General features: G+C 39.4%; 1 protein-coding gene across 2 annotated transcripts in view; it reads left to right on the top strand.

The window, feature by feature from the left end:
- LOC107725461 (pecanex-like protein 2) overlaps nucleotides 1–11,819 on the top strand; it is a 25,317-nt gene that overhangs the window by 9,241 nt on the left and 4,257 nt on the right. For both annotated transcript variants that reach the window (XM_016534718.1, XM_016534717.1), the window contains exons 18-30: nucleotides 3,503–3,595; nucleotides 3,697–3,847; nucleotides 3,933–4,074; nucleotides 5,389–5,566; nucleotides 5,868–5,976; nucleotides 6,984–7,113; nucleotides 7,535–7,593; nucleotides 8,914–9,129; nucleotides 9,207–9,460; nucleotides 10,254–10,487; nucleotides 10,703–10,806; nucleotides 10,949–11,093; nucleotides 11,186–11,416. In XM_016534718.1, coding sequence (XP_016390204.1) covers nucleotides 3,503–3,595; nucleotides 3,697–3,847; nucleotides 3,933–4,074; nucleotides 5,389–5,566; nucleotides 5,868–5,976; nucleotides 6,984–7,113; nucleotides 7,535–7,593; nucleotides 8,914–9,129; nucleotides 9,207–9,460; nucleotides 10,254–10,487; nucleotides 10,703–10,806; nucleotides 10,949–11,093; nucleotides 11,186–11,416 — 2,046 coding nt within the window. The remainder of the gene's footprint in view (nucleotides 1–3,502; nucleotides 3,596–3,696; nucleotides 3,848–3,932; nucleotides 4,075–5,388; nucleotides 5,567–5,867; nucleotides 5,977–6,983; nucleotides 7,114–7,534; nucleotides 7,594–8,913; nucleotides 9,130–9,206; nucleotides 9,461–10,253; nucleotides 10,488–10,702; nucleotides 10,807–10,948; nucleotides 11,094–11,185; nucleotides 11,417–11,819) is intronic.

Below are 11,819 nucleotides of genomic sequence, written 5' to 3'. Positions count from 1 at the left end.
GCCATGGGAGTTGCCCCAAGGACGCCTTGACGGCTGTCAGTGACATTATCCCCTTCGGCCAAGGGCCTGAGCTGCATACCCTAAAATAACTTACCTGTTAAGGGCTGGGCTAAGAAGCCCAAGCCTAGGGCAGAGCTCAAGGCTTGGAATCAGAAGAAAGAGATTCCTTTAAGGGGATACGGCCAGGTGTCTAAAAACCAAACCAGACCTTGGCCTGCCATCCAGGGGGGCTACCGCCTGTTCTGAATAAACCTGCTCAAAGAACGGACTCGACAGATCTTTGGTAGCAACACCCTGCTCAGAAATGTATCAACAGAGATACATAGGTTGAGTGGAGCCCAAGGTGAGAACCGGGGCCTAAACCAACTCAGAGAAAGGGAACGAGGCTGACAGTGTGTAACCCTTACCATACAGGATGAATCCGAAGCATCTGCTCACAGAGAGGCAGGAGATGGCCCAGCCACCTGGCATGACTGCTATCTGCTATCTGGAGCTCAAAAGAGTGGAGGCCCAACTTCAAAAATAGAAGGGGGACTCGGACGCTCAGATCGAGAGGGGCGTGCTCATATGAAACCCCCAAGGGCACTGCTAAGCTTGACCCACAAGGTGAGTGGCTCAACAGGGAGGCGGAGAGAGGCCTAACAACCTGAGGCTGCTATTCAATGGAGCTCAAACGAGCGGAGGACTCGATGAGAGAAGTCCACAGATGCTCAATCGGGAGCAGCAGGCTCAAAGACAACCTCCCGAGGTGAGGGGAGCACTGCCTGCCTTGACCCAAATAGAGGTAGCTTATCAGGGGAGCAGCAAGTGGCCCAACTACCTGATGTCACTGCCATGGAGCTCAAGAGCGGAGGGTTCAACTACTAGCAAGGAGAGAGAGGAACCCAGCTCAACCTAAGCGATCAATAGCCCAGGGTCAGAGGACCTAACTCTCAAGTCAAGAGGAGGAATCACCCACTCTGCCCAGGACCGGCGAGCTCAAAGGGATCCTCCCGCAGTGAGGGGAGCACAGCCATGTCCGGCAGCAGATAGATTGTAAATGGGACATCAGAAATGGGATCCTGCTAGAAGGGGTTCACACATTTCTACAGGGAACAATAGGGTCCCAAAAAAAAGGCAACTGACCAAGGAGGTGACAGAGACGGGCCTAACACTCAGTTCGTTGCAAATGGGGTTTTTCGGGAGCAGCGCTCTCGGCTCTCAAGCTCAGGCGGGCCCTTACAGCTCATACTGGGAGTGACTCATAGCTAACCCTCACAGTGAGGAGAGCACTTCTCAGCTCGACCAGAAGGTGGTGCTAGATTAGAAGGGGCAACCCAGCAGGGCCCAATAAGAGACAGTCCACTGGTGCAGCTGGACACGGTCTCATGCAACCAGACCCAATACGACCAGAAGGAGGCGCTAGATTAGAAGGGGTAACCCAGCAGGGCCCAAAAAGAGACAGTCCACTGGAGCAACTGGACACGGTCTCATGCTCTCTATCTCGATAGAGAGCATGGGTCTTGTATAACCAGACCCGATAGAATCTGAAGAAATAGCGGGACCCAATAACCATTCATGCGTACAGAGCTTACTGCTCCTCAGAGCAGAAGCATATAAGAGGGGTTTCCGCATAAACACAAATCCCTCGTACCTCAGGGAACGCAGTGTACTCAAGCCCACTCCGCAGAGGGGCGATTACTGGTTCAACCATAAGGGCAGTGTGAAAGGGAGGACCCGCGGGCCTGACCGGCTATGGAGTGTTGAGCTCCTCAATGCCTCAGCGAGAGTAGCTTTAGCTCAGAGAACGTGCATGATGGTTAAGGAAAGACTCAAATCTCAGGAGACCCCTCAGGGTGACAGATGAGTAGTGCACCCTGGCCAGAGGATAGGGAGCATGTAACGAAGCATGTACTCAGAAGAGTACTAGCCCGTGAGAAGGACCCGCAGGTCCTGAGGTTGCAGCGTTATACTGGGGACCTGATGCTGGGAGGCCTCCGCAGAAGCCCAGGCTACATGTCCAAGCCGAAGATGAGAGCTATCACCAGCCTGGATCAGTACCGATGAGTGAAACCATCACTATAATCGGTCAACAGCAGGAGGACCTGACCGGGGGGGTCAAACCTAAAAAGTCAGAAAACAGAACAGGTCTGAGTAGCGCTGCAGAAAAAAGGCTAGTATTGAATACACAAAAGCTAGCAGTAGAATAGATTAAATGGATCGTACTCACCAACCATGGCTCCCGTGCATGACTCAGGCTCATGGATATAGGCTGGAGGCAAAGTCCGAAGAGCACTAGGGTTCCGACTATCAGTAGGTAGTTCTATGAGACATAGAAACTAGCCAAAACATCATAGGCCCAGCATAAGAGACTGCAATGCAAGCACAGGAGTCTCCTACCTAACCTCAGTCAGGAGGGAAGCTTTTTAGGTCAATTAAGGGGAGGAAGATAAGAGCAGATGTAATACTCTCAGAGGGAGGTGAGTAGATGGCTCAGGTTTTACTCTGGTCCAGACGAGAGCATTGAGAATGCCTAGTCTGGATCACCTCCCTCAAACCTTGCCTGTCACCCTAAGACCCACGCCCCTTTTGAGCCCTACCCGCAGGCGGGGCAGGGGCGCGAGTCGAGCCCTCATCAACTCATCAGCCAGGTCCATCTGCAATCCCTCATTTTCCTCCGTGCCTCAGCAGCGGGGAGCTGATGGCTGTCCGTCTTTCCTCAAAAAGAGAGACAAACGAGAGCGGAGCTTTTTCATAGGAAAACGCTCACAGTGCACACAAACTGCCCCCTCGAGGACATCGCGCGCGAGCTCTTCACCCAAACAAAAGACGCAAAGATCGTGTGTGTCATCAGGTGTCAAATAACGAGGACATGGATCCACACACTACTTAAACGCGTTACTAGTGCTCGCCATGGTAAAGAAGAATAATCGTTCTTACTGGAAATGCACGCTTCAAACAAAACAGTCCTTGAAGATGAAGAAGAGGATGACGTGTTTTCTCAGCGCCCTTTTATATTGTGGTCGCGCCGGGTGATGACGTCACAGGCTGTCGCCGGCCAATGTTATTGTCGTGTTTAGATGTATGCTTCAGACACGAGTCAAGCTTGAAGGCGTTACCCATAGCGACCTCTAGAGGACGCAGTTCGAAGTTCCCTTGGTAGGGAACAGAAATATTTTGAAATATTAGTACAATTTAAAATTAGTGTTTTCTATTTGAATATGCTTTAAAATGTAATTTATTCCTGTGATGGAAAAGTTGAATTTTCAGCAGACATTCTTCTTTGATTATTATTGATCATTATTCTTTGATGAAGAGAAAGTCCAAAAGGACAGTATTTATTTGAAATCGAAATATTTAGTAACATTATAAATGTCTTTACTGTTTTGTTTTTATTGTTTTTGAACAATTTAATGGCTCTTTGCTGAATGAAAGTAGTAGTTTCTTTTGAATGGAATTGTAATATTTGCATCTAAGGAATCTTGTATTAATTATCATTAATTACTTATATTTTATATTGCAGAAAGAGATTTTACTGTCAGATCTGGTTGTCTGTATTCTTGCCTCAGTTTTGACCTTTGCAATAACAGCCAGCACGGTTTTCCTTTCTTTACGGGTAAGTTTCTCTTCCTTTTAAATTTCCTATACATAATGACTACAAATTCAATAAAGCTAGCAGTTTACATAACAACTAACAATTTTTTTCATCACATGCAGCCATTTGTGTCCATAGTGCTGTATGCATTAGCAGCCACTGTGGGCTTTGTCACCCACTATCTCATCCCTCAGTTACGGAAACACCATCCCTGGATGTGGATCTCTCATCCTGTGCTGAAGAGTAAGGAGTACTCACAGTTTGAACCCAGAGGTCAGTTCCCTGCACTTCTGTGATGTGTTCGCTGTAATACATTGTGTTATTAATATGAATTCATTTTAGTATACTATGTTTTCAGAGGATGCTCACTTGATGTGGTTTGAGCGTCTCTATGTGGGGCTGTTGACTTTTGAGAAGTATATTGTCTACCCAGCCATTGTCCTCAGTGCACTTACCAACGATGGCTTCGCCCTCAGCCATCGAAAGAAATTAGGAATACAGTAAGTATCTTTCCCCTTATTCTTGTTGACAATTTAACAAAGATTTTGAATTTTTCTTTTTATGTTTTACTCTTCAGTCAATCCCATAATTTATTTTATTATATATATTAAACTACCCTAACTGTATATTGACATTAGAATTATATAATGCTAATGTGTTTATACAGTTAGGGTCTCATTCAGTAATCAGTCAAAAATGCTGATTTTGTGCTCAAGAAACATTTATTATTATCTCTGTTAAAACTTTTGTGGAAACCATAATAGTGTTTTATTTGAAATTTGCATTACATTGATCAAAAATCTTTTACATGGTTACAGAAGATTTCTATTTCAAATATATTATATATTTTTGAAAACTCTAAAAATAAATTTGAACAGTATTGTAGGCTACATATACATTTCTTTGTAACTTTCTATTTGTCAAAAGGATAATGTTTATTTGTCAAATGTATAATTGTTTGCTAAAAAATATATATATATAAAGCAGCTCAACTGATTGATAATAACTAATATAAACTACACTGATAAAAAATTTTTTAGGACCACATCAGAATATTAGAATGATTTTTGAAAGATGACTGTGATTATGAAGACTAGAGTAATGGCTGCTGAAGATTCATATAAATAAATTTCAAATATAAATTCAAACAGAAAACCGTTATTTTAAATTGCAGTAATATTATATTACTTTATTTAAAGGGGTCCTATTATGCTCTTTTACAAAGTCTTGATTTTGTTTTGGGGGTGTACTAGAACATGCGCTCATGCTTGGTGGTTCGAAAAACGCATTATTTTTCACATAATTTACATTATTAAAATACCTTTCTCCCCAGCCTGGCACAAACAGCTCGATTAGTTCCGGCTTTGATGAAGGTCCGCCTTCCGAAAAACAAAATGTGTTGTGATTGGTTAGCTGTCCCAGTGCCCGGAAAACAAATGCTGTAGTCCAAACGAGCCGTTCGTTGTAGTTCTTGAAAAGGGATTTTAAAAAAATGAAATATCTCCCTTTGGAGTGGACTTTGAGATTTGTAACTTTCTAGATCTTTTTTATGCCCAAACATACACACTACACACTGACTAAAATTAAAAAAGTGAAAAAGCATAATAGGACCCCTTTAATTGATATATTATTATATTATTTTACTGTTTTACTGTATTTTACTGAGGTGAGCAGACTTGGTACCTAATAACACATTTTACTGAGCATTGTGGTGGTGTTAGCAGAAGTCAGAGTCACCCTGATTGGTTTTTGCTGTGCTTGGCTGTATGCTGCCTCTGCACCTGAGTGGCTCAGGTGTCTGTGTCTCGCTCCAGCTGTGATGTCTTGTTGATGACAGTTGCTGGGATGAAGCTTCTTCGTGCCTCCTTCTGCGATCCCAGCTTCCAGTTCCTCACGCTCATCTTCACCATCATCTTCTTTGAGTTCGACTGCAGCAGTGCTTCTGAGACATTCCTGCTCAACTTCTTCCTCATGTCCATCGTCTTCAACAAGGTCAGTGCTATGGGTTGGATGGACATTAGTGCAATGAAACACTCATCATTAACAATGTCCTACACATTTGTGTTAATTTAGCATTCATTTAGTAAAATAGGTAATATAATAAGAAAATACAATAAAGCAAAATAATACAATTAAAGTCTGTACTTTTTTAAAATCAAACTTCGAAAAAAAATTCTATTGTGCCAGACTATTGTCAAAAATAGCTCACAGCAGACATTTAGTAACTAGTCCCAAAATAACTGTGTTTTTTTGTCTTGCAAATTTTTACAACAGCTCTTTGTTTTGTCAACAGCTTTGGGATCTTCTCCACAAGCTACACTTCATTCTGGTGTATATCGCCCCCTGGCAGATAGCATGGGGTAGTGCATTTCATGCATTTGCACAACCCTTCGCTGTACCTCATATCCTTACAATCTGTCCAGCTTGCATGTTTATATTGGTAGTACATCCCAAGTACTATGCTCACTCCTAATTTTAATCTGTTAAAGTAAAGGTGCTATAAACCAGGAGTTTTCAAACTTTTTTAAGCCACAGAAATATAATAATAATATAATATATACACTGGTTTCCAGCCTGTGTTTTGAAAGCAGGATGAAAATAATGCAATATTTAAACTGTAAAATTAATTCAAATGTAATTTTATTTGTTTGTTTTATTTATTTATTTATCAACAGAATTACATAATTTGTGATTAATCTCATGATTTCCAGCCAGTGTTTAGAAAGCAGAATGAAAATAATGTAAATTTCAAAATGTAAAATTCAGTTAAATGTAATTTTGTTTAGTTATTTTTTTTTATTGATTTTTTTTTCAACAGAATGACATAATTTGTGATTAATCTCATGATTTCCAGCTATTGTTTAGAAAGCAGAATGAAAATAATGTAATATTCAAAAAGTAAAATTCAGGTAAATGTAATTCTCTTTATTTATTCATTTATTTTCATATTTTCAATTTTTACTTTTTTTTTCAAAGTCCAGGTGTGTTTTTTCAGAATACTTTTTAGAGTGTCAGGTAGTTGGGAAAGAAATCGCTGACAGCGCCTTTAAAAGACTGTGGTAGTATGTTAAAAGCATTAAAAAAAACTTTACGTTGTGAAAAAATGTGTTATATTAAATATTATCTAGAAAAATAATTTAATAATATTTATGTTACATTGACATTTCATCTTTTTTTGTCAACATACAGTAATTACATAATTTGTGATTAATCTCATGATTTCCAGGCAGTGTGAAATGGTATTATTGTAACATTTGTTTAAATGTAATTTTCTCATCTGAGTCAGGTGTGTTTTCTCATGAGTGTCAGATAGTTGAGGAAGAATTCGATTACAGCACCTTTAAGGACAGTCATCATACCTCCAAATATAGCACAAATATTTCGTTTTTTCCTTGACGGAGCAGCTCAGACTCTGCCATGCTGCTGCTGCAGACGTTCGTCACGACGCTCTTCTACACACCGTTCAGCCCGTTCCTCGGGAGCGCCATTTTTATCACCTCTTATCCACGGCCTGTTAAATTCTGGGAGAGGAACTACAAGTAAGCTGCCTCTTATTTCCACATGTACATGAAATATGCATTCAGCCTCAAGAGTGACGTAATGCACTGTCAGCCAGAAGCACACTTGAGTACAGGTTTCATATTAAGAGCATATTTCACTGTTTTGAGAACAGCTGTTGAGGCTGGACATGTTTGGCATGTACTTGCCTTGTTTCCTCTGGGACAAAGTTCCTTCATGGTTGATGGGCTTTATCTGAAGTCCAACAGTCTGTAGCAGCAGAGAGAAAACCACACTATGTTGAATTATTGATGTAGTTTCCAACCACAAATGTGATGACACAGAATGTTTCTGTTGTTGATATTAAACTTGAATGGTGGTGCAGGCACAGGCATCAGATTAAATGGGGTGTTTGGCATGACTGAATATTTCACTTCATGAACTTTTCATTTGGTTTTTCAGCACCAAACGAATTGACAATTCCAACAGCCGACTGGTGTCTCAGGTAGACAAAGAGACTGGTAAATACTGTCTTTATCTATACACGTCTTATAACACACACACTAAACAGCTGACTGCTGTATCAAAAATGTATGTCATTCCATCTGTGTTAAAAGAATAGTTCATCCCAAAAAGACAATTGTGTCATTTACTGTACTCTCCCTTATGTTGTTCTAAACTTTTAAGTGAGTAAGGACTGGTGGTGTCAAGCTCCAAAAGCATCGTAAAAGTGATCTACATGACTTTGTGCTATATTTCAAGTCTTCTAAGCAATTTAGTAAAGTTGTTCTTAACTTTTTGACTCCTTGAACAGTATTCAAAGACGCCACTATCTAAGCTGATATGTACCTCTAGTACTTCTGTTGTAACAAAAATAAATAAAAAATACGTCAGTTCAATGTTGTGCATCTTTTAGAATTTTTTAGGATTTTAATTAAGACTTATTAAGATAATTAATACTTAATAATTAAGACCTGTTCGGCCATCTGATTGAGAACCACTTATTGTTTTATTTAGTTTATATGCGGCATTTTAAGCTGCACGTTAAAATTGTATAATTGCTTTGTGTTTTTTCCCAAGTCACATGCTTATATGAAATTGCTGAGAACAATAGCAAAAATACTGTTTTCAGGGAAGTTTTAAAGTTGGTCACTTTAAAGACACTCTAAAGTACTTTGGCTTTTAACAAAATGTTATGTTTATTTTTTTATGTTACTTTTATTTATATTTTATTTACATGTATTTATGTATGTATATATTACAGTATATTTCACACTCTAAAGTACTTTGACTTTTAATACAAAGTTTTATATATGTTTTATATTTATTTTTACTTTTACACTTGTATTTATGTTATGTATATATTACAGTATATTTCACATTTATTTAGTTTTTTATTTATTTTACATTTTAAATGTACATTTTTAACTGATAAAATAGACAAATACACTTCCTATCAATAATGTTCAAATTGTTAATATTATAAGCTTAATATGGTTATGATGTTTGAGAGTTTTGCTTTTTTTTTTGAAGTTTGACAGACCCTTTCACTTTCATTATATGAAAAAGAATGGCCAGAATATTCTTCCATGTTCCATGAAAGAGAGAAAGTCATACAGAGTAAAATATGATCATGTTTTTATTTTGGGGTGAACCATCCTTTTAGGATTTGATTTTTGATAATGCATGAAGGTTCAGTTTCATTGTAAACACTGTTCAAACGTTTTCAGTATGTCAGATGTTGTTTTAGGATGCCATGTCTCTACTATTACTGAAGACACAACAGTGTCCTCGTACATTTTTAAATAAAAATGTTCAGTCTTTATATGCTCACTATGTAGGCTGTGATGACGACAACCTCAACTCAATCTTCTACGAGTACCTGACGCGCTCCTTGCAGCATTCTTTATGTGGAGACCTGATGTTGGGCCGCTGGGGGAATTACTGTGCTGGAGATTGCTTCATCCTGGCTTCTGACTACCTTAATGCACTTGTTCACCTCATCGAAGTTGGCAACGGTCTGGTCACCTTCCAGCTACGAGGCCTGGAGTTCAGGGGTAAATGGTTTTAACATTATATTGTCACACGGGTGTCATTGTTCCCTCTCGTCACAGTGACTTTCTCATTTCCTCAGGTACTTACTGTCAGCAGCGGGAGGTGGAGGCCATCACAGAGGGTGTAGAGGAGGATGATTCTTGCTGCTGCTGTGAGCCGGGTCATTTGCCCCATGTGCTGTCCTGCAATGCTGCTTTCAACCTCCGTTGGCTGGCCTGGGAGGTGACCACCACTAAGTATCTGCTGGAGGGCTACAGCATCAGCGAGAACAACGCTGCCACCATGCTGCAAGTTTATGACTTGCGCAAGCTGCTCATCACTTACTACCTTAAGGTACCAGCAGCACTGTTGTGGGACTTCTTTATTTTAGAAGAGAGAAGCAGTTGTAATAGTTCAGTATACTTTTGTTATATACAAATAGGAATAAGAATAGTTACATTCCAATTACTCTTCACAACAGCTAAATAAGCAGTTCTTTTATTAGCTGTAAAGAATTATGTTTTGGGGGAAAAAATGCAATTTCATAGCCAAATGAGATAACATTTAAAACCATTCTTGCAAACGGTGTTTACACAGACTTTTTAAATGACTTTTTAAAGACATACAGTAAATGCAATCCTATCATTTATTTATTTATTTTTTTTAATAAATTTTTAACACTAGGCAATTGTATTTGTACTATGGCATTTGTAAATGATAAAAAAAAAAAAAAGGGCATCATTGATTAAACGACTGAGGGTCTGTGACTCTGCGGTTTTCTGTGAAATCTGTCAACTCAAATCTGCAGACTGATTCTGACTTTTAGCAACTAGCATCAACTCCCTCAGACTGTAAATCAGGGCAAAAATCCGTTGTGTAGTGTATTCCAGCCAAAAATGAAAATCCTGTCATTAATTACTCATCCTCATGTCGTTCCAAACCCGTAAGACCTTCATTCATCTTTGTAACACGAATTAAGATATTTTTGATGAAATCTGAGAGCTTTCTACTAGTTTCTGAATGCAACTACCACGTCCAAGGCCCAGAAAGGTAGTAAGGACATCATTAAAATAGTCCATGTGACATCAGTGGTTGGTGAGATGGACAACACTCACATCCCTGGATTTTCAATCATTTCTATCTTCAGAGTATCATCTACTACCTGGTGATCAACCCCAAGATGCAGATATGGGTTAAAGAACAGTCCATTCAGGAAGCCCTGCAGCCATACACCAAATGGCATCACATCGAGAAGGACCCGGCTGTGTTCAGCATGAAGATTGATGAGGACTATGTCCACTGTCTGCAGGGGGTCACCAGAGCCAGCTACTGTAACGTCTACCTGCAGTGGATCCAATACTGTGCCAACAAGCTAGAGGAGGTGAGGAGACACAAATGCCATTTCTTAGAGTGATACAAAGTAGAGCCGATACAAGGTAATCTTGAAGGACATGATAAAAAACTGTCTGACTGATTTCCAAATGGTGCAAAACTTGGGAATTACCTTTGGTAGGACAGTTGAGCTCTGGCATTTCCACAATGTTAAAGTGATCTAAACTTGAATCTTAAATATAAAGTTTTGTTTTTTGTCCTCAGCCAGTGGACAGCGATGAAGATTCTCCATTGGTTACTCTGTGTTTCGCGCTATCTGTTCTTGGACGGAGATCTCTCAGCACAGCAGCACATAACAGATCCAACAGGTACACTTCTCAACATTAGTGCTGTGCACCTCAACAGATAAATCATATTAAGACTGTTCAATAAAGAATAATTCTTAGTTTGATGGATGTCAGTATGTGTACTGCTATAATAGATTTCACATTTCACTGGTTTCCTCTGTAGTCTGGAGTCATTCCTCTATGGCTTCAACACGCTGTTCAAAGGTGACTTCCGTATTGCTTCTAAAGATGAATGGGTTTTTGCTGACATGGACCTGCTACAGACGGTGGTAGCCCCAGCTGTGAGAATGAGTCTGAAACTTCACCAGGTGAGATGATTGGACAATGTTTGGATATTGCATAACTTTACTGACTGTTCACATTTACCTTTGGCATAACCTCAATAATTTGACTTATACAGGACCACTTCACGAGCCTGGAGGAGACGGAGGAGCCTGCCGTGCTTTACGAGGCCATAAGCAACTACAGAACCAGTCTAGTAATATGTCACGAGAGCGACCCCGCCTGGAGAAGAGCGGTACTGTCCAGTCGAGACACACTGCTCACGCTCCGGCACATGGTAGATGAAGGCGCAGATGAGTACAAGATCATCATGCTCTACAAACGACATCTCAGCTTCAAAGTTATAAAGGCAAGAGAGCAAAACTATATTTTAGATTATAATAGAAAGTATCCTGGAAAAACGGTATCAGTTTCCACTAAAATATAAAGCATCAAACATTTTATTCATACTGTTTTTGTCACCGTTTAATTTTATTCAATTTTAGTATTTTGCAGTTTTCCATTTCCATTCCAAGTTTAGTTTTAATTCATTCATTTATAAAATAAATAATAAAAACTGCTTTTTCACTTTTTTATTTGAGTTTTTAGAGATTAATGGAATCAGATCATCCAATATTGATTATTTATAGTTCCTTAGTTGTTGTTTAGTTAGTGTAGTGCACATTTATAGATATATTTTATTTGTTAATTTATAAAATTAAATACTATATATATACTGTATATATATATATATATATATATATATATATATA

This window comes from Sinocyclocheilus rhinocerous, unplaced genomic scaffold, assembly GCF_001515625.1.
Source record: "Sinocyclocheilus rhinocerous isolate Xijiao unplaced genomic scaffold, SAMN03320098_v1.1 scaffold366, whole genome shotgun sequence".
Classification (NCBI taxonomy): Eukaryota; Metazoa; Chordata; class Actinopteri; order Cypriniformes; family Cyprinidae; genus Sinocyclocheilus; species Sinocyclocheilus rhinocerous.
The sequence above is the reverse complement of the archived record's forward strand: the minus strand, read 5'-3'. Positions and strand labels throughout refer to the sequence as shown.